At 41.3% G+C, this 23,320-nt stretch overlaps 1 protein-coding gene across 14 annotated transcripts in view; it reads right to left on the bottom strand.

The window, feature by feature from the left end:
- The window catches only part of LOC143038238 (uncharacterized), a 204,317-nt gene that overhangs the window by 16,680 nt on the left and 164,317 nt on the right, over nt 1-23,320 (bottom strand). For all 14 annotated transcript variants that reach the window (XM_076207280.1, XM_076207295.1, XM_076207305.1 and 11 more), the window contains 3 exons: nt 21,530-21,772; nt 14,182-14,532; nt 11,410-11,649 (listed from right to left, as the gene is read on the bottom strand). In XM_076207280.1, coding sequence (XP_076063395.1) covers nt 11,410-11,649; nt 14,182-14,532; nt 21,530-21,772 — 834 coding nt within the window. The remainder of the gene's footprint in view (nt 1-11,409; nt 11,650-14,181; nt 14,533-21,529; nt 21,773-23,320) is intronic.

The raw sequence follows: 23,320 nt of genomic DNA, 5'->3' as shown, positions 1-23,320 counted from the left end.
ATAATTTATCACAAACTTTCTGCTCTTCTTATCTGTCTTCCACTTCGACCATAATAATCTCTACTGTATTCTCTCCATATGTGACATACCTCACGTTTATATCCTTCTTAGTCAGGAACATAACTCCACCCCCTTGTTTTGTCTCTCAGTTTCTAATCCAATAATCATATGCATCATGTCCTATACTGTTGGGTGGTAGTGGACCTTTTAATTTCGTTTCTACAATTCCCATTATGTCCGGGTCTTTTTCCTTCAGATAATCATTCAGCTCATTCAATCCTGTTATTAATCCATCTATATTTGTGTAAGACACTCTTAGTTTTCTGCCACTTCCATTGTATTCTCTGTTTCCCTTTTGTTTTTCTCTCGTATGTTGTATTTCCTTTCATATTCACTACTCTCCAATAGAACTTCTCTTTTTCTGACTCTGTTTTCATCTCATTTTTTTCCTTAGCTTCATGTCTTTTCATTTTTTCCTCCTCTCTTTCCTCTTTATTCATTTCTCTTTTTATCCATACCTTTTTATATTTTTCACTTGCTGCTAGTTTCCCCGTTTTTGTTAAGATATTCTCTGCCGTCGTTTGTGACCTGAATTTAATCTTAATTGGTCTGGTCTTATCTGTACTATACTACCTTCCGAGTCTAACATCTCTTCAATTTGTTTCATGATTTCAGGTTCATCTTCCTGAACTAATTCTAGTAAACTGCTTACTTTTTCTTTTTCCTCATTGATTCTTGAAGTTCTATCTAGGTTATGTTTCTCTTCCATTCCTAATATAATCATACATTTCTTTATATCTGCTAAGTCTCTTACTATATTCTCCTTCTGTCTCATCACTTTGATAACTGAGTCTTCAGTTTGTTCTTTCATTTGCTGTTTAATTATGTCAGTAAATGCAACTCTACTGTTTTCCTGGATTTTTTTCCAACCCTGTGCTTCTTTTGCTATGGCCTCTTTGTTGTCTTTATCATTCCTCTTTAATTCTTCATTCTCCTCTTTTACTTCTTTTAACTGTTTTTTTTTAATTCTTCTATTTCATTAGTTAAATTTTAGCTCGCCTTCTCTAGTTCTTCCAATTTTTCAACTCTGCGCAATTTTGGCTACGTTACCGAACCTGTTTTCCCAATGTTGGGTCATCTTATCAAGTTTCTCCTCTAGTCTTGCCAATCGGGGGAGGTTGGTATCCCCCCCACCTTCTTTAAATCCCTGGAAACTACTATCATCACCTTCCACTGTGCTGCTCTTATCTATACTTCTAATCTTTACATTTTTGTTGATCCAGTCGTCACCAAAATCATTATTGTCGGTCCGCCTCTTGTTTACAAGACGCCTGGCCTCCTGGACCATGTCCCTCTCTTTCTCATTTCCCTCAATAATCCCTTCCCTTCTCCTTCCCTATCACTCCCCCACTACTCCACGAGCACTCCCCTTCCCTATAAATACAATAAGGCACTTCCTGGACGTTGAGATCCACGTAGATTTTCCTTTTTCTTCGGTACACCAATTCTCGCCGTCCATTCGACGAAAGTGTGTGTGTGTGTGTTTTCCAACTAGTGCACAGAGGAAAAAAGTGTGCACACAAGGTATTCAAAATGAAATTGAAATGTTTAGATTAAATAAATTGTATAATTTCATAATGATGAATTCAAAAAGAAAAGATGTGATTTTGAAAATCTGTCAATGAGTTTTGAAATGCATGTTATTGAGGGGTTAAAAGCTGCTAAGTAGCATACAGCTGATACTTTAGGGTCTATATGGGGTGCCCCTATGGAGCAGAACCACACATCATTTTGTCTGTGGTAGAGGAAATCTTTATTCATAGAGAAAATATATTTTATTATAGTGCGACTGTCCCTCCATTATTCTGTCCCCCCCCCACTCTTGTTACTGTCCTGTACCACTTCTCTAAATATTAATTTTCTCATTTTGCCAAACCCTTGAGTTGTATGAGGCAACAAAAATGGGACGAAGATAAGATTAGGCATCCTTCTCCCTGTAGCCCCAAGGGAGACATTCCTTTAAAAAAGTAAAGGCATAAGGAGTTTTCCAACCAGTGCCCTAAAGTTTGGGTCTTTTAATGTGCATGGATGTAGTACAGATGAGACTAATAGGGAAGAGATGGGCAGTATGTTTGTGAGAAGAAAGATGGACGTGTTGGCACTGAGTGAATCTAAGTTGAAAGGGAGGGGCAAGTTTGAGCTTGGGAGTGTAGTTAGGAGGATCTCAGGAGTGAAGGGAGGACAAGGGAGAGAAGGGGTGGATATATTAGTAAGTGAAGAGATAGGTAAGCATGTAGTAGAGTGGAAGGTTTCTTTAAGGTTAATGTGGATGAAGGTGAAACTGGGAAGGGAGATGTGGGTTTTTGTAAGTGCATATAGGCCTGGTAATGATAAGAGTGTAGAGGAAAGGGAGGCTTTTAGGGGATTTAAATGAATGCATAGAGGGATTAGGGTGATACAAACAAGGTCATCATATTAAGACAACAGGGCAAGACTTGCAGCAATGGATTTAAACTGGACGAATTTAGATTTAAGAAGGAAATAGGCAAGAATTGGTTTACTAATAGGGTAGTCAATGAATGGAACAGACTTGGTAAACATGTAGTGAGCACTGAAACTATCAGTTGTTTTAAGAAACGGTTAGACAACTTTATGGATGGAGATGACAGGTGGTAACAGACATGGAACTGCCTAGTGTATGTCTCATGGTCTCTTGCAGTCTCTTTCATTCTCATGTTCTGATGTTAATATTATGGTAGGAATTGAACCAACAGAGGAAGAGGTTGGGAAGTGTGGAGTTCCTGGAAAAAATTGTAGTGGAGAGTTGATGGAGATGTGTCTAGAAAGAGTTCATCATAGCAAATACAGTGTTTCGGAAGAAAGTCAAGCATAAGTACACATGGGAGAGGGTGGTGGATGGAAGGGTGGTAGATAGAGCGTTAATGGACTACATAGTGGTAACCAAGAGTATAATAGGAAGAGTTAAGGATGTACATGTTCTAACAGGAGAGAGTGGGAGAATATCAGATCATTTTCTGGTGGAAGGTAAGTTGAGAATGAAGGATAGATAAAGAAGAAAAGGACAGATGGTAGGGAGGTACTTACAGTGAACTGCTTAAATGAGAAAGAAAAGGAGAAGGAGTACAAGAAGAAGCTGAGAGAGAAGAGGGAGTGAGTGAAGGATAGAGTAGAACTAGGAGTGGAGGAATGGGGATGGTTCAAGGAGGGAGTTACAAGGTGTGCAAAGATGGCGTGTGGAACAAGGAGGACGGGAGGAAATAGAAGGAAGGGTAGTGAGTGGTGGGATGAGGAAGCAAAGAAGGGTGTAGAAGAGAAGAAGCGAGATTTCACAGTTTGGTTACAAAATAGGTCAAATCATGAGAGGTACAAAGAAAAGATAAGTAAACCATAAGATAAAAGAGGCAAAGAGAAGAGCAGATGTGAAATGGGGTAAGAGTATGACAGAAAAACATGAAAGTAATAAAGAGATAATTAAGAGAGAAAGAGAAGGCGAATCAAGTAGAGAAGAAAAGGTAAGAGGTGCAGATGGAGAAATGATACTGGAAGAGAAGGCAGTGAGAGGAAAATGGGTAGAGTATTTTATGGAGTTGCTAAATGTGAAGGAGAATAAGGAAGGAAAGGTAGTTGCAGTGGGAAGTGCTAAGAAAATGACCATGATGAGTGAGGAAAATGGAGGAGAAATAAGGAAAGATGAGGTGAAAGCAGTTGTTAATATGATGAAAGTAGGTAAGGCACCTGGGTTGGATAGGTGTCATGCAGAATGTCTAAAAAAAATGAGGTACACTGATAGTGAACTGGCTGGTGAGGTTGTTTAATGTTATTTAAGAGAGGGTAGAGTGCTGGAGGACTGGAGGAGTGCCTGTATAGTTCCACTTTACAAGGTAAAAGGAGACAAGTTTGAGTGTAGTCATTTCAGAGAAATCAGTTTGTTAAGTGTAGCTGGGAAGGCTTAGGATGGGTCTTGAGACTCTTGACTGAGAGGATTAGGGGAGGAACAGAGGGAATTGGTGAGGAACAATGTGGGTTTAGGACAGGTAGGTTGCATAGATCTGATTTTTGTGGTAAGAGAGATATGTGAGAAAGCTTTAGGAAAAGGTAAGGAAGTTTTTTGGGCTTTCATGGATTTGGAAAAGATTTATGACAGGGTAGACAGGAAGGCACTGTGGGAAGTATTGCAGATATATGGGGCAGGAAGAAAGCTTGAGCAGTCAAGAGTTTTTATGAGAGTAGTAGAGCTTGTGTTAGAATCAGAAATGGAGAGAGTGAGTGGTTTGTGGTGTAAGAGGCCGGTAGTTGTACGAATGGAAATTAGGTTGAGGAATACATGGGTATTGAAATGCTGAGTCAACGAGTCAAGACTCGACGCCTACTGTTTGATAACATTGAAGGCGCCGTTCTGTCTACATAAACACGGCCGACGGAGGTGACTGTTTTATAATTACTGATGTAATCAATTCAATGTTAGCGGCAGACCATTTGCGCAATGACGTCACCTCATGCTCATGCTTTTGCTTATGCAGCAATATTTCTGGAAGGACTGTAACAGCCTCTCGGATTGGAGGTAAATGGGTATAAAAAACAAATATTATTGGCCTAAAGGGAAAAAGACACGCCCTTAAGGTGTGTCACTTGTTTTTAAAAGTAAAAGACTATTGGAAAAAAAAAAAAGTGACGTCTGAACGAAGGTGATCTGGCGTCGTCTCGAGGAGTCGAGAGAGAGAGATCCTGAGTGTACCAAGACAGTGTAATTATAGTGGAAAGAAAAGAAACTAATCCAATTTCCTTAACCTCAGGACTGGTTAAAGTACATGACAATTACTAGGCATGGGGCCTACTGCTTAAGAAGAGCTTGAAAAGTTATTGGAATTGACGTAACCAAGGCAAGGGGCCTTGTGAGTGAAATTTACGAGACTACTATAAGTATAACGGTCGAGGACCGACAGTGGTGGTGACAGTGGTGGCAAAGGAGGTGAAAGTGGTGGCAGCGGTGGGATCCACTAAAATTTCACTTTTTAAAAAATATACATATATATAGTGGTAAAGGTGGGACTTTGTCAGGGATGTGTTATATTGCCTTAGGTGTTCAATTTATACATGGATGGGGTGGTGTGAGAAGTAAATACAAGGTGGTCAGGGATTGGAGATGGTTAAAGAAAAGGAAGAGAAATAGGTGATAAGGCAATTATTGTTTACTGACAACATTGTGCTTGTAGCATGATCAGAGGAGGGATTGAGGAAGTTAGTGACAGAGTTTGGGAGGGTGTGCAAATGAAGGAAGTGGACAGTCTTAGATACCTGGGTGTGAATGTGGTGGGAAAGGGAGGAGTGGAGGTGGAGGTAGAATGTGGATTGAGAGAACCAAGTAAATTCCATGAGGGATTAAAAAGTGTAATGAGAAATAGACATTTGGGAATGGATCCTAAGAAGAGATTATATGAAGGGGTGATTGTGCTGTCAGCACTGTATGGGGGAGAAACATGGAACATACGAGAGGAGTTTGAATGTGTTTGAGATGAGGTGCCTGAGAAGTATGATAGGGGTTACTAGACTAGAGTGAACAAAGAGGTGAGGAGAATGGGGATGCAAAGGGAGTTGGGATATAGGGTTGATGAAAGAGTATTGGGATGGTTTGGACACATGGAAAGAATGTGTGAAGAAAGATTAGTAAAAGAGGTGTGGAAGGCAGAGGTGGAAGGAGCGAACATGAGGGGGCGACCAAGGATGAGATGGATGGATGGCTAAAAGGGGCACTGGGAAAGAGGGGAATATCTGTTGACAAACGACAGAGAGGACAGAAGATAGGGGTGAATGGAGAATGGTTGTGTATGGGTGATACTGTGATGCATGAGGGGGAGTGGTGGGGGATGGGGGGTGATGAAGTATGTGTGAAAAATAAATTGATGCAGCCTGAAGGGATTCTCCCTGTCTTCTCCATTTTTGCATGAGGGGATGGAGAGGGGGAGTTGCCAATTTAATGAAACGACCTTACTGTGGATGTGCTGTGTCTTGTGACACTGCTTCTGACTCTGGGCAGTGGGCATGATGAAGGGCATGACCCATCATCCAGGAGGAGCCAAGATAAGAGGGAGGGAAGGGGGTGGATGAGAGTGGAGTATGTGGAGATGGAATGGGTGGGAGTGGTTTTTTTTATTTTGTTTTTTGGCTACCTCCCTCATAAGGGGGAAAAAGGGGAAAAAGCCTTTGGTGTATCTATGTATGTAATGAACAAGTGTTGAGTGTGTCAAGGTATGGCTGTAGTATTTTTGTGGCTTTGTCTGTGTCATAGTGCATGTATGTGATTGTTAGGTCATCTACGTAAAAAGAGATTTGTACTTCTGGGATGTGGGGTGTGAGTATATTATGTATGTAAAGATTAAAAGTGTGGGGGATAGGACTGAGCCCTGAGGTACTCTGTTCCTAAATTTTCTGGTGTGCAATGACTGGCCATTGTATGACACATAGGCATTTCTGTCAGCCAAATATTAGGCCATCCATCTTTTGGTATTATTATGCAAGTCTGCAGGCTGATTCCCTGACTTTCTTTTTTCTTTTCTCAATGCACGTCTTATAAGTTGTCAAATACAGTAGTTTCCTCACCTTTATTTACAATAACTAAAACATTGGGCTAAAACTCTACTAATTTTCTTTTCATATCTCTTCTCTGTGACTTCTTGCATTCCATCCACTCATTTTCAACTTCACTTTTCTTTCCTTCTCCTTCTTTTTCCCTTCTTCCTCCCATTCCTTTATGTTGATAGAAACATCTTCAACCCAGTTCAGACTGTCAGTTCCAGTATTTTTTTCTACCAACCTTAATGTTAATATAAAATAAGCCTAGAAACAGATTCCACATGACCTTGATGCAGTCTAGCTATATACCAAAAGGCTTCTTTCCCCTTATATGGGAGGTAGTTAGTCAAGGTATGCACCCATCCTATACCCCCCCTAACAACCCCCCCTTTTTTCCCCATTTTAAAAATCTCTTAGCTCTTTGTGGATGAAATACATACATACATACATATACCAAGGCTTTTTCCCCCTTCCAAGGGAGGTAGCCAAAAAGGGAAAGGCATAAAAACACTCCCACCCATTTCATCCCTAAATACACTCCACACCCCTCCCACCCTTCCACTCATCTGAGCACCTCCTGGATGACGGGTCATCCCTGCACCCTGCCCACCGCCCTGGGTCAGAAGCAGTGTCGCAAGACACAGTACATCCACAGCAAGGCCGCTTCATTTAATCGGCGACCCCCCCTCTCCGTCCCCCTTTGTATATAAGGCGAGGACGGGGAGAAATCCCTTCGGGCTGCGTCAAAATTTACTCACACATACTACCCCACCCCCCCGCCCATTCCTCCTCATGCAGTCACAACATCATCCATATACAACCATTCTCCACTCACCTCTGTCTTCCGTCCTCTCCCTTCCTTCCTCAACAGACATTCCCCTCTTCCCCAAAGCCCCCTTCACCCCATCCATCCACCTCATCCTAGGACGTCCCCTCATGTTCACTCCCTCCACATCTGCCTTCCATACCTCTTTTACTAGTCTTTCTTCACTCATTCTTTCCATGTGTCCAAACCATCCTAATATTCTTTCATCAGCCCTATCTCCCAAATCCTTTTTCACCCGTTCTCCTCCTCACCTCCTCCTTTCTCACTCTATCTAGCCTAGTAACCCCCACCATACTTCTCAGACACCTCATCTCAAACACATTCAAACTCCTTCTCTCTTCTTCTCTTATGTTCCACGTTTCTGCCCCATACAGTGCTGTTGGCACAATCACTCCTTCATACAGTCTCCTCTTCGCATCCATTCCCAAATGTCTATTTCTCATTACACTCTTTAAACCACCAAGGCATTTACTCGCTTCTCTCAATCTACATTCTACCTCCACCTTCACTCCACCTTTTCCTGCTACACTTGCACCCAAGTATCTAAAACTATCCACTTCCTCCAGTCGCTCTCCCTTAATGTTCACTTCCAGTCTACTGCCACTTTCACCCCTTGTACATCTCATCACCTTACTTTTACCCACATTTATCTTTAGCTTTCTTCTATCACATACTCTCCCAAACTCTGCCACCAGCTTCCTCAATACCTCCTCTGACCCTGCCACAAGCGCAGTGTCGTCCGCAAACAACAGCTGGCTCACCTCCCACTTCTCTCCATTTTCTTTAACCATCTCCAATCCCTGACTCACTACCCTAGCATTCACCTCTCGCACCACCCCATCCATGTATAAGTTGAACAGCCAGGGCGACATAATGCATCCTTGACGAAGTCCCACCTTTACTTCAAACCACTCACTCTCTCCATTTCTAATCCTAACACATGCTCTACTACTCACATAAACTCTTGACAGCTCCCAAAAGCTTTCCTCCTATCCCATAAATCTGCATAACCTCCCACAGTGCCTTTCTGTCTACCCTATCATAAGCCTTTTCCAGATCCATAAAAGCCCAAAAAACATCCTTCCCCTTTCCTATAGCTTTCTCACATATCTGTCTTACCACAAAGATCTGATCTACACAACCTCTACCCGTCCTAAATCCACACTGTTCCTCACCAATTACTCCTTCTGTTCCTCTCCTAATCCTCTCAATTAAGATTCTCCCATAAGCCTTCCCTACTACACTCAACAGGCTAATCCCTCTGAAATTACTACATTCACACTTGTCCCCTTTTCCCTTGTAAAGAGGAACTATACAGGCACTACTCCAGTCCTCCGGTACTCTACCCTCTCTCCAGCAAACATTAAATAACCTCACCAACCAGTCCACCATCACTGAACCTCCCTTTTTCAGACATTCTGCATGACATCCATCCAGACCAGGTGCCTTACCTGCTTTCATCATCTTTACAACTGCCTTCACCTCATCCTTCCTTATTTCTCCTCCATTCTCCTCACTCATCACTCTCATTTTCTTCGTATTTCCCACTGCAGCTATCTTTCCTTCCCTATCCTCCTTCACATTCAGCAACTCCCTAAAATATTCTGCCCATCTTCCCCTCACTGCCATCTCTTCCATTATCAACTCTCCATCTGTACCTTTTACCTTTTCTTCCCTACTTGATTCGCCTCCTCTTCCTCTCTTAATTTCTTTCCAAAACATCTTTTTATTACTTTCAAAATTTTCTGTCATACTCCTACCCCATTTCACATCTGCTCTCCTCTTTGCCTCCTTTACCTTTTGCTTTACTTCTCTTTTCTTTTCTTTGTACGTCTCATATGACTCCCCTGTCCTCTTTTGTAACCAATCTGTGAATGCTCGCTTCTTCTCTTCTACAACCTTCTTTGTTTCCTCATCCCACCATTCACTACCTTTTCTTCTATTTCCCCCTGTCCTTCTTGTTCCACACACCATCCTTGCACACTTTAAGACTCCCTCCTTGAACCATCCCCATTCCTCCTCCACACCCATCTCTGCTCTATCCTTTACTCCCTCCCACTCCTCCTTCAGCTTCTTTTCGTACTCCTTCTCCTTTTCCTTTTCATTCAAGGAGTTCACTCTAAGAACCTCCCTACCTTTTGTCCCTTTCCTCCTTCTCCATCTATCCTCCACTCTCAGCTTACCTTCCACCAAAAAATGATCTGATATTCCCCCACCCTCTCCCCTTAGCACATGTACATCCTTAACTCTTCCTATTTACCACTACATAATCCATTAGCGCTCTATCTACCACCCTTCCCTCCACCACCCTCTCCCATGTGTACTTATGCTTGACTTTCTTCCGAAACACTGTATTTGCTATCATCAACTCTCTTTCTAGACACATTTCCACCATCAACTCTCCACTACGATTCTTTCCTGGATCTCCACACTTCCCAACCACTCCATCGATTGGACCATTTCCCACTCTAGCATTAAGGTCTCCCAGTACTATTACATTGACATTTCTTCCTAAACCCTCTATGCACTCGTTTAAATCTATCCAAAAGGCCTCCCTTTCTTCCATACTCTTCTCACTGCCTGGCCCATATGCACTTACAAAGACCCACATCTCCTTTCCCAGTTTCACCTTCATCCACATTATCCTTGAGGAAACCTCCTTCCACTCCACTGCCCCTTTACCAATCTCCTCACTTACTAGAATAGCCACCCCTTCCCTCCCTCGCCCTCTCTTCACTCCTGATAACCTCCCACTTACACTCCCAAACATACACTCACCCTTCCCTTTCAACTTAGTTTCACTTAAAACCAACACATCCAACTTTCTTCTCACAAACATACTACCTATCTCTTCCCTTTTACTCTCATCTGTACCACATCCACGCACATTAAAAGACCCAAACCTTAGGGTGCTGGCCCGAGGCCCTCCAGCACCCCTTATGCCTTTCCTTTTCGTTTTAGGAAATTGCCCCTTGGGGCTACAGGGAGAAGGATGCCTAGTCCCTTTCCCCGTCCCTTTCTTCTCGCCTCTTACGATCCAAGTGGGAAACTTGGTGGCAGTATTCTTTTCCCCCACCACAGGGAATTCCCCCAATCAGAAAGAGAATACTCAGAGAAATGGTACAGGACAGCAACAAGGGGTTGGGGGACAGCATAACGGAGGGACAGTCGTAGTATAAAAGTGTCATCATTTCTCTATGAACAGAATTTCTTCTATCATAGACAAAATGATGTGTGGCTCTGGTCCGTAGGGGCGCCCCATATAGACCCTAAAGTATCGACTGCATGCTACTTTGCCACAATAACAAGCAGCCAATACCCCAGACGGATGAAATAGTTGGGGTAAACCATCTTCAGTTATTGGGCCCTGCTGTGGTGCTAAGTCTTGCTGCAGTGCTTATGACCAAGACAGTGGACAGGGGGTAATGTAGTCTATCAATATACCATGGGCCTCTTCCACCTTATAAAGGAGGTAATCAACCAAGGCATGCACCACTTCTGCCCATTCCACTCAACCCCCCCCACCACCACATGTTTTCCTCTTATCTCGCTCCTTGTGGATTAAGGGTCACCCTGTCTCTTACCCGCTACCTGAGTCAGGAGCAATGCAGCAAGACACAGTATATTTATTGCAGGAACACTTCACTTTCACAGTGACCATCCCTCCTTGTCTATTCATGTGGAAAATAAAGAAGATGAGGAGAAATCCCTCTGGAGTGCATCAAAACACATCCATATACAACCATACTCCACTCACAATTATCCCCTGGCTACTCCCTTCCCTGCTCAACAGGCATTCCCCTTGTGCTCAAGGCTCCTTTCAGTCATCACACAGAAATTGGTGAACACACTAATTTACACTGCCTGATACTTATCCAATTCACAAGATCTCTGGGGTCTGTCGACCTATAAAATCCAAGGCAATAAATTTATAGATCTATCATAAACACAAAATTAATAGAGGGATTAGTTAAGAGATAATGTCAACTTACCTTTCTGAGAAGCAAGATTTGATACACCCAAATCCACATCTACAGATGTAAATGCAATTCGATCTCTCTTCTTTTTAAACTTTTCTACATACCCAACACTAACACTTTCATCTGAGACAGTGCTGGCATCTTGAGAGGCTGAAATATTTCCATAGGTCTGGTCAAGCTCTTTAATATGACTGGTGTGAGGAGCTGCCTCAGGCTGCATTCCCTTCTTAAGTCCTGTATCACTATCATCAGCTTTAATACAAGAGGAAAAAGAAAACTTCAATATGGTGAACAAAAATATGTTATCATGCCTTATCTCCTACCACATCAAAAGGCACTTTTATTATTCTGGATTCCACTGAAGTATTTTATTCTGTCACTAGTGAAGGGGTAATGAGAAAATCTACTACTTTACACATTTCCCTTGGTAACATTTTCCTTATAATTTCTCACTAAAGATTACTTGTTTCCAAACATTTCAGACATTGTCTGTACACATTGTTTTACTTCCTCTCTGAAACACAACCATTCTTCTACTACTCCCAATTAGCCTCTCTCTTTTACATTCCATACCTCTCTCAGTTTCACCTGGCATTCATCCTTCTCATTCAACTTGCTTTCAACACCTCTGCCTCTCTTCTCATTTTTCTCCACTTTACATCCACTCTCAATCTCCTTTCAACTAGATGACGATCATGCATCCCACCACTCTTCCCTACAAAACACATTCACGTACAGAACTTTTTCACACACAACTATAGCTATTACCAAAACAGTTTGTGTTCTTTCATACCTTACCTTAAAATCAATCAAATGCTAACAGATGTAAGCAGTGTCAAAGAACTTGTTTTCCTTACTGTAATGCAATAGGTGGTGGATGTGTGCCTTGACTGGCTACCTACCTTACAAAGGAAAAGAAGCTTGGTATACAGATAGATAGTAATACAATAAAGCCAATCTTTCATTCAGAAACCCCACTTATATGGAAGAAAAGTCTATACATCAAAAGGCTTCTTACCCTTTATAAAGGAGGTAGCCAGCCAAGGCATAAACCCACCCTTCATCTATCCCACACCCATGTTTTCCCTTTTTATCTTTGCTCCTTTTGGATGTAAGTTCTCAAAGTCACCTGACATGCTAGAATCAACCCCAGGAAGTGCCAACTTGACATGTGGGCCAAGAATTGCTGATTCAAATATTAGTATGTGATTATAGTTAACCAATACTTCCATCTCTGGGGACGATATTGCACCGAAGAAATGAGTCACTGAGATGGTAAGGGGGGGGTGACTTAAGGATGGCAACACAAAGGGTATGTAAAGAGATATAAATATATCATCTTTTTTACAGGACATTAATCTTCAATTATAAAAGAATGACACTGGTCTCTGACTCTGGTCTGCAGTGATGTCACAAGTCTCTAAAATATTGACTGCATAAAACTTCTCTTGTCAATGGTTTATATGGACTTGACTCCTGAACTTCAATTACAAAGTATGAAAAGGAAAACAAGGCTTACATTAAAAACAAATCATAAAAGGAAAGGAATAATAGGATAGTAAATGAGACTGAAGAAAGAAAGAAAGAGGAGAGAGAGAAGGAGAGGAGAGAGAGGAGGGAGAGGACAGCGAATGAGAGGAGAGTAAGAGAGGAGAAAGTGAGAAGAAACAGAGGAGAAGAGAAAAGAGAGAAAGGAGAGAAGGGAGACAATAGAGAAGGGAGAGAAGGCAGTGAAGGGAGAAGAGAGAGAAGGGAGAGAAGAGAAGAGAAGAAGAGAGAGAAAGAGAAGGGAGAAAAGAGACAGAAAAGGGAGAGAAAAGAGGAAAGAGAGAAGAGAAAAAGAGGAAAGAGAGAAGAGGAGAGAAAAGAGGAGAGAAGAGAGAAAAGAGGAAAGAGAGAAGAGAGGAAGGAGTAAAAAAGGAAAGGGAAGAAAGAAAAGATACAAAAGAGAGAAAAGAGGGAGAAAATTGAAAGAAGTGAAAGATAAAAGAGCGAAAGGAGGGAAAAATAGAAGAGCGAAAAGAGATAGGGAAAATAGAGATGATGGAGGAAATTGAGAGAAAAGAGAACAGAGGGGGAGAAGAGATAAGAGAAAAAGAGGTTAAAGAGAGAAATTAGAGAAATTAGAGAAAATTAAAAAAAAAAAAAATAAAAAAAAAATAAAAAAAATAATAATAATAATAATAATAATCTACATAACAGCACATTCTACTTACAGTTCAAGTAGAATGTGCTGTTATGTAGATTATTATTATTATTATTATTATTTTTTTTTTTTTTTTTTTTTTTACTTTTCTCTAATTTCTCTAATTTCACACATTAACACACATTAACACACTGAAAGACAACACACTGCTGCATGCCAGACCCCCTGATATCCACCCTTCTGAATCCTCTCTCCCACGTAAGGACAGAGTCCACTTGGCCAGACTGCGATGCGGTCACCACCCAGCACTTCTAAGCTACCAGAGGAGGCTGGACGACCGTGTTGTGAACAGCTGCCCAGGATGTAACACTTCACCCCATACCATACAACACATAATGGAAGACTGCATTATACACAATCATGCACGCAAACAACACAACATACACTCTATAAAGGATTTGTGGGAAAACCCAGTCTCGGCTGTGGCCTTCCTTGGGGAGACGGGACTGCTCGGACAGACAGTCTAGGGAACGACAACAACAACAACAACAACAACAACTTACAGTTCAGAGTATAAATTTCAAATCAACCTCAAACTTATGTCACTATGATCTAGAAACTATTAGGTAAAACTTTACCTTCATCTGGTTGTGTGCCTTGTGATAATGTAACATTTGAATCACTCAAACCAGTCTTAGTGGATAACAATGTTCTTCGGGTCCTCATACGTCTCAATTTACCAATACTTTCTATATCACTACTTCCTTCACTTGATTCCAATTCCTGTGATGTGGTAATACCAGAAATATTCAAATCAGTCTCAATGGATGAAAATGCAATTGGAGCTTTCTTCTTCTTGAATTTGGTAGCATCTTCAGTATTAATACTTCCATCAGAGATCGACTGATCTTGCGATGAAGTAATGTTGCCATATGTTATATCGCCCAATCTTCTGGAACTATTTGCTGTCCCACTTTCCAGAGCAATATCTGGAAAAAGAAATACATATGAGGCTGCTAATGCATATACACATTACCACTTCTATGACCTCTTTGATACAATATTGTCCCCAAGAATACAAGCACTGGTTACTGCTGACAAAATACCAATACCATTAACTGATAACTCTATTTCTACTTCAATCCTCTGCCTCACCTCCACATTTCTGACTATCTTATAACGGGGGTGCCTCAGCCTAGGTATACATCCACCCCTCACCTAACCCATATCCATTTGTTGTCCCTTATATCTTAATTTTTGTGGAAGAAGTGTCAATCCCCTCGTCTCACCTCCATATTTCTATCAGGGCTGTGGAGTCGGAGTCGGAATCAATTACGGTGTCACTGGAGTCGGAGTCGGTAAAAATATACCGACTCCGACTCCAGTTAAATTTACACTTTGTAATGCCTTCGTTTAGTCTGTAGAGTTATGCAGTGCACACTCATTATAAGTAGATTATATAAAAAAAATTTTTTATAAAATGTAATAAATCTCATCGTCTTATCTTTGTGGTCATTCCACTAAACCCCTAAAATGTCCTTGTGCAATGCTGGCTTTCAAATTTATACATAGAGCGATAAACATCCAAAGTATTACTTGAATAAATTAGATAAACACCTCCATTTTACACCTTCTGTTGACACACAGTCACGGGAGCTGTAATATTCCTGTCAAGTTCCATATGCGTCGTTTCCGTCACTCCATCAGTCTAGTGGTTTCTCCCACTGCTGTGTTGCCAAACAGTAGGATAATTATGATTTCAACTGTAGACTAACACAATAATACTATCTCTTCTCTCCTTTCCCCTTCTTTGTCCCCTCTATACTTTTTAACATTGAATTATTGAAATAAGGATATTTAAAGTTGAAAAAAAAAAAAAGTTTCATGTTTCAAACATGTTCAGCTGTATCTTGTATTGTACTCGTATTGATAAGATCGGTTCCAGAACCAGAGTAATGTCCATCGCAATAATCGCATAGCAGTACCAGTATATAGTTAAATCAAGAGGTACATTTTAGAATCTTTATTTTACTGAATCTTCTTCAATATCCTTTCAAAAAATCTCTACTTCAGTAATAAAGTATTAATGAAGAGGTCAAACATAGGAAAGCCACACTATAACATATATCTTTATTCTTTGATTTAAACCAGTTATAATGATATAAGTCTACTCAAGATTGGAGCGTATGTGTGTTGTATAGGCTTTATAAAATATGTAGGCCATAATCAGTTAATTATATGAAGAGGAGTCGGAGTCAGAGTCGGTGGTGCCAAAAATAGAGGTGTCAGAGTCGGAGGTGCCAAAAATAGAGGAGTCGGAGTCGGAGGTTTTGTGTTCCGACTCCACAGCCCTGATTTCTATCTTGGTACATACATAGGCCACAAGGGCCTTTCTCCTTATAACGGGGGTGCCCTGGCCTAGGCATATACCCACCCCTAAACCTAACCCATACCCATTTGTTATCCCTTTTATCTTAATTCCTCCTTGTAGATGAAGGGTCCATCCCTGTCCACTACTCACTACTTGGATCAAATGAAATGCAGTAAGTTACATCAATTTATCTATCCTAGTAACATAAACATATTCTGTTTGATATTATCTTGAGTAGGACCAATTACAGGTACCTCCATGTGATGGTCCTGCAAGATGGATGGTGAAGCTACCCATTTTCAAGGCCTGTCAACTCTCTCATCTGAGGGGCTGACACTTTGTCTCCAGACTAGGACCAAAATTCTATCAACTTCAGTTATTTTTCTTACATTTTTTCACACATGAGAGCTGACAACTGGCCACTGCTCTACTTTCCCTACAACTTTCTACCAGTGATATAAAAACAGTCCCACAGTGATACAATACAGACATAATTTGTAATTTCTTCCCAGAGAGATCTAAGGGAGATTCCGAGTAACATTGGCAGCCACTGTGGGGCTGCAGGTTTTCTGATTAATGAATACATACATATACCAAAGGCTTTTCCCCCTTACACGGGGGGTAGCCAAAAAGAAAAAGGCATAGAAATCACTCCCACCCATTTCATTTCCCATATATTCCACTCCCCTTCACCCTCCCTCTTATCTTGGCACCTCCTAGATGACGGGGCATCCCTGCATCCTGTCCACTGCCCTGGGTCAGAAGCAGTGTCGCAAGACACAGCACATCCACAGCAAGGCCGCTTCATAAATTCGGCGACCCCCCTCTCCGTCCCCTCATGCAGGAAAGGAGAAGACGGGGAGAAATCCCTTCGGGCTGCGTCAATTTTTTTTTCTCATACATACTTCCTCACCCCCCATCCCCCACCCACTCCCCCTCATGCATCACAGCCTCATCTATACACAACCCTTCTCCATTCACCACTATCTTCTGTCCTCTCCCGTCCTTCCTCTACAGACATTCCTCTCTTTTGTAAAACCCCTTTCACCCCATCCATCCATCTCATCCTAGGACGCCCCCTCATATTCACTCCTTCCACCTCCGCCTTCCACACTTCTTTTGCTAATCTTTCTTCACTCATTCTTTCCATGTGTCCAAACCATCCTAATACTCTTTCATCAACCCTATCTCCCAGCTCCCTTTCCACCCCTGTTCTCCTCCTCACCTCCTCATTTCTCACTCTATCTAGCCTAGTAACCCCTATCATACTTCTCACACATTTCATCTCAAACACATTCAAACTCCTTCTCTCTTCCTCTCTCATGTTCCATGTTTCTGCCCCATACAGTGCTGTTGGCACAATCACTCCTTCAAATAACCTCCTCTTAGCATCCATTCCCAGATGTCTATTTCTCATTACACTCTTTAATCCACCAAGGCATTTACTCACTTCTCTCAATCTACATTCTACCTCTACCCCCACTCCTCCCTTTCCTGTCACATTCGCACCCAAGTATCTGAAACTATACACTTCCTCCAGTTTCTCACCCTTAATGCTCACTTCCAGCCTACTGTCACTCTCTCCCCTTGTACATCTCATCACCTTACTTTTGCCCACATTTATCTTCAGCTTCCTTCTTTCATACACCTCAAACTCTGTCACTAACTTCCTCAATCCCTCCTCTGATCCTGCCACAAGTGCAGTGTCATCAGCAAACAACAGCTGGCTCACCTCCCACTTTTCTCCATTTTCTTTAATCATCACCAACCCCTGACCCACTACCCTTGCATTCACCTCTCACACCACCCCATCCATGTAAAGATTGAACAGCCAGGGCGACATAACACATCCCTGACGATGTCACACCTTTACCTCAAACCATTCACTCTCTCCATTTCTAATCCTAACACAAGCTCTACTACTCTCATAAAAACTCTTGACTGCTCTTAACAGCTTTCCTCCTATCCTGTATATCTGCAGTACCTCCCACAGTGCCTTCCTGTCTACACTGTCGTAAGCCTTTTCCAGATCAATAAAAGAGAAAAAAAAAAAAAAAAAAAAAAAAAAAAAAAAAAAAATCCTTACCTTTTCCTATAGTTTTCTCACATATCTGTCTTACCACAAAAATCTGATCTACACAACCCCTACCTGTCCTAAAACCACACTGTTCCTCACCCTCTGTTCCTCTCCTAATCCTCTCGATCAAGATCCTCCTATAAGCCTTCCCAACTAAACTCAACAAGCTGATCCCTCTGTAACTACTATACTAACACTTGTCCCCCTTTCCTTTGTAAAGCAGAACTATACAGGCACTCCTCCAGTCATCTGGCACTCTACCCTCTTTTAAACAAACATTAAATAACCTCACCAGCCAGTCCATCATAACTGTACCTCCTTTCTTCAGACATTCTGCATGGCATCCATCCAGACCAGGTGCCTTACCTGGTCTCATCATCTTAACAGCTGCTTTCACTTCATCCTTCCCTATTTCTCCTCCATTTTCCTCACTCATCACTCTCATTTTCTTAGCGCTTCCCACTGCAACTACCTTTCCCTCCCTATCCTCCTTCACATTTAGCAACTCCCTAAAATACTCTGCCCTCTGCCCACCTTCCTCTCACTGCCTTCTCTTCCATTATCATCTCTCCATCTGCACCTTTTATCTTTTCTTCTCTACTTGATTCACCTCCTCTTCCTATTTTAACTTCCTTCCGGAACATCTTTTTATTACTTTCAAAATTTTCTGTCATACTCTTACCCCATTTCTCATCTGCTCTCCTCTTTGCTTCCTTTATCTTATGCTTAACTTCCTTTCTCTTTACTTTGTACCTCTCATACAATTCCCTCGTCCTAATTTGTAGCCAATCTAAGGATGCCTGCTTCTTCTCATCTACACCCTTCTTTGCTTCCTCATCCCACCACTCACTACCCTTCCTTCTATTTCCTCCCACCCTCCTTGTTCCACACACCATCTTTGCACACCTTATGACTCCCTCCTTGAACCATCCCCATTCCTCCTCCACTCCTAGTTCTACTCTATCCTTTACTCACTCCCACTCCTCTCTCAACTTCTTATACTCATTCTCCTTTTTTTCTTTATTTAAGCAGTTCACTCTAAGTACCTCCCTACCTTCTGCCCTTTTCCTCTTTCTCCACCTATTCTCCACTCTCAAATTACCTTCCACCAGAAAATGATCTTATATTCTCCCACTCTCTCTCCTTAGAACATGTACATCTTTAACCACTTCAGTACGGGACTTAAATCTCGCGGGCAGCAGCCAATGCCAGCCGTATGACGTCACGTAATAATATTCGCATCATAAAATATAGTCGCCGCTTATATCGATCGTTCTCTCTTTCACCCGCGAATTTTGAAAACCACAGAGAATGGGATTCAGGGCACATTTGGGAGAATGTAAAAACACAGGGGCGACTACAATAAATATAATCAAGACGCCGATATGGCAGCGTCGCGAATCCACTTGCTCCTCATGACGCCTACGTGTGCGGCACCGTATGGAAGTGGTTAACTCTTCCTACCATACTCCTGGTCACCAATATATAGTCCATTAACCCCTTCCATACGGTGCCGCACACGTAGGCGGCATGAGGAGCAAGTGGATACGCGAGGCTTGATTATATTTATTGTAGTTGCCCCTGCGTAATGACATACTCTCTAAACTGTCTTCATCACATTTTCTATGGTTATCAAAATTCATGGGTGAAAGAGAGAATGATTGATATAAGCAGTGATTATATTTTATGATGCGAGTATTATTACGACACATCGTACGTCTGACAGCTAATGCTGCCCGCGAGATTTTGAACCGTACTGAAGAGGTTAACGCTCTATCTGCCACCCTTCCATCCACCACCCTCTCCCATGTGTACTTATGCTTGACTTTCTTCTTAAACACTTTATTTGCTATCATCAACTCTCTTTCAAGACACATCTCAACCATCAATTCTTCACTACGATTTTGACCTCGAACCCCATACTTCCCAATCACTCCGTCAATTGGTTCATTTCCTTCCCTAGCATTAAGGTCTCCCAATACAACTACATTGACATTTCTCCCTAATCCCTCCATGCACTCATTTATATCTACCCAAAAAGCATCCCTTTCCTCTACGTTCTTCTCACTACCAGGCCCATACGCACTTACAAAAACCCATATCTCCTTTCCCAGCTTCACCTTCATCCACATCAACCTTGATGACACCTCCTTCCACTCCACTACCCACTTACTTATCTCTTCACTTACTACTATAGCCACCCCTTCTCTCCCTCGTCCCCTCTTCACTCCTGAGTACCTCCCAGCTACACTCCCAAACTCAGTTACCCTTTCCTTTCATTTTAGTTTCACTCAAAACCAGTACATCCATCTTTCTTCTCACAAACATACTGCCTATCTCTTCCCTTTTACTCTCATCTGTACCACATCCATGCACATTAAAAGACACAAACCTTAGAGTACTGGTTGGAAAACTCACAGACCCTCTTATGCCTTTTCTTTCTTTTTTAGGAATGTCCCCTTTTGGGGCTACAGGTAGTAGGACTCCTAATCCCATCCCCCGTCCCTTTTTTGTCGCCTTTTACGACTCAAATGGAAATACTTGGTGGCAGTATTCTTTTTCCCCCACCACAGGGTAGGTAGGTAGGCAAAAAAAGGAAATGAATATTCAGAGAAATGGTACAGGACAGTAACAAGGGGTTGGGGGACAGCATAACGGAGGGACAGTGGTAGTATTAAAGTGTCATCATTTCTCTATGTACAGAGTTTTCCTCTATCACAGACAAAATGATGTGTGGCTCTGGTCGGTAGGGGCGCCCCATATAGACCCTAAAGTATCAACTGCATGCTACTTTGCCACAATAACATGCAGACAATACCCCGATTAATGAAACTTGAGGAAAAGATGGATTGATTAATTTATCATTTGGTTATTGTTGGATTTCATTCAGCTGGGGGACCAATAATGGTTGGCCTTTTATCTTCAGAATAAAAAAAACTTGAATTCTGGAGATTAATTTCTGATTAAATTATATATATATGTCAATTATATAATATGCTAGATGTCAACTTTCCCTGCTGTGGGTTGACTAATGGCCATAAGACTAAGCAACATAAAAAATAACTAAAACATTCAGTACATAGATGTTATTCAAACAAGACGTCTATCTATATAAACCAAGGGACTCTTCTCCCTAGTAAGGGAGGTAGCCAGTTAAGGCACACACCCACTCCCATCAACCACCCTTTGTTTTCTTCACACAGATAAAGGGTTATCTTCTGCCCACTGCCCAGGTCAGAGGCAATGCAGTAAGACTCAACACATCCATAACAAGGCTGCTTCATTTACATAGCAACCATCCCTCCTCATCCCCTTATGTGGAACATAGAGAAGACAGGGAGAAATCCTTTCATGCTAAATCAAAATATTATCTATACATACACAACCATTCTCCATTCTCACCCATCCCCAATCTTCTCCCTTCCCGGTGTATAAGACATTCCCCTCTTAACAGATGTAAAAATATATATATATAATAAATACAAAAATAAATAAATACATAAATAAAAAAAACAAATAAACAAATTAATAAATTTACCTTCACTTCCAATACCTTTTGACATGTTCAAATCTGCATTAACTGAAGAAAACATTATTGGGTTCTTCTTTCTTCTGAATCTACCAGCATCTTCTAAATTAATACTTCCATCAGAGACCGAGTCTTGCTCCTGTGTGGATGTAATATTAGCATACGTCTGGTTGGGCCCTAAACTGTGACTGAGATGAAGAGACTCATTCTGGTCTGGAGCTCCACTGAAATTTAGTGATTCACTGCCACCACCTGGTATAATAGGGATAAGTCATTAATATCCTAAATGCAGAACCTTTAATATATATATACAACCACTCCTCGTTTAACGACGACAATTGGGACCAGCGCGCCGTCGTTAACCGAATTGGTCGTTAAGCGAAAGTGTATACATACGTACATGTACTGTATGTACAATGTCCAGCAATACATGTATCTTTATTTGTCTCCCTTTCCCTTGTAAAACATAATTATACAGGCACTCCTCCAGTCCTCTGGCACTCTACCCTCTCCTAAACAAACATTAAATAACCTCACCAGCCAGTCCACCATAACTGTACCTCCTTTCTTCAGACATTCTGCATGGCATCCATCCAACCCAGGTGCCTTACCTGCTCTCATCATCTTAACAGCTGCTTTCACTTCATCTTTCCCTATTTTTCCTCACTCATCACTCTCATTTTCTTAGCGATTCCCACTGCAACTACCTTTCCCTCCCTATCCTCCATATATATATATATATATATATATATATACACACACACACACACTTGTACCTCTTCTAATACAGGTTCACTTAATGAAATTTCTGTTACACATTATCATTATTTTTTTTTTTTTACCAAAACTTGATTAATGAATGAAAAAATTGAAGTAATGCAAATGCTGTTCGTAAATTTATGAAAATTAAAATATGAAGAAAAAAATAACACGGTAACAATAACCAGCAAATAAAATCAGTTTATGGATTCTGTTATATTTAAAACCATGCATTCCATGCTTAGAAATACAGTCGAACCTCGAAAGCCCGGACCCTCATATGGCCGGTCGAAATGAACAAGGGGCAGACTTTTCAAGCAAAGTTCCCTATTTGTCCGGTAGGTGGCAGCAATGGCCGTACACGTATACTCAAACCCGGCCTAGTCAAGCCGCCACCAGGGCTGCCGTTTCATAGAATCTTGTACCAAAACGTAGTGAAATAGCGGCATGTGGCAACTGCACAAGGACATGAGGAAATTTTTTCTACATATCAGCGGGCTGTTAAAAACATTCAAAAACTCAAACTTTTGTTTAAAAATTATAGAACTAATTATCAAATAATAAATGGTACATCAAAATATGACTTTTATTGGTAATTGTGTTACTTATAAAATATTATACACCAAAAGATACGTTTTTACCGTGTAGAAAAAAAATTCTACGCTAAAATTTCAGCTTTCTTTTAGCGATAATAATATAAAAAACAAAAAATAATAATTTTTATATCTTACTGAATATGTTAGGGCATGGGGGCCTTATATACATTCAAGAATAAAAAAACTAGAACCAACATTTTGTCAAAGTTTGACAAGTATATCTTGCTATGAAAGTCTGCACATGCCCGAGAAAAATGTATGCCCCGGTATGGCAACACTCCCATTCTACACGGCAGTGTAGAAAATGCGGCAACCCTGGCCGCCACCACTGTCCCGCGTGCATACCTTCCGATATTTACAGTGTACGTAATAAAAAATACAGTACAGTACACTGTATATACAGTACATTTACATGCCTGTATTACAGTTATTATTACAGAATTAT

Source organism: Oratosquilla oratoria, chromosome 2 (genome assembly GCF_046742065.1).
Source record: "Oratosquilla oratoria isolate Oo_2021 chromosome 2, ASM4674206v1, whole genome shotgun sequence".
NCBI classification, from domain to species: Eukaryota; Metazoa; Arthropoda; class Malacostraca; order Stomatopoda; family Squillidae; genus Oratosquilla; species Oratosquilla oratoria.
This window is presented reverse-complemented; position numbering and strand designations above follow the sequence as displayed.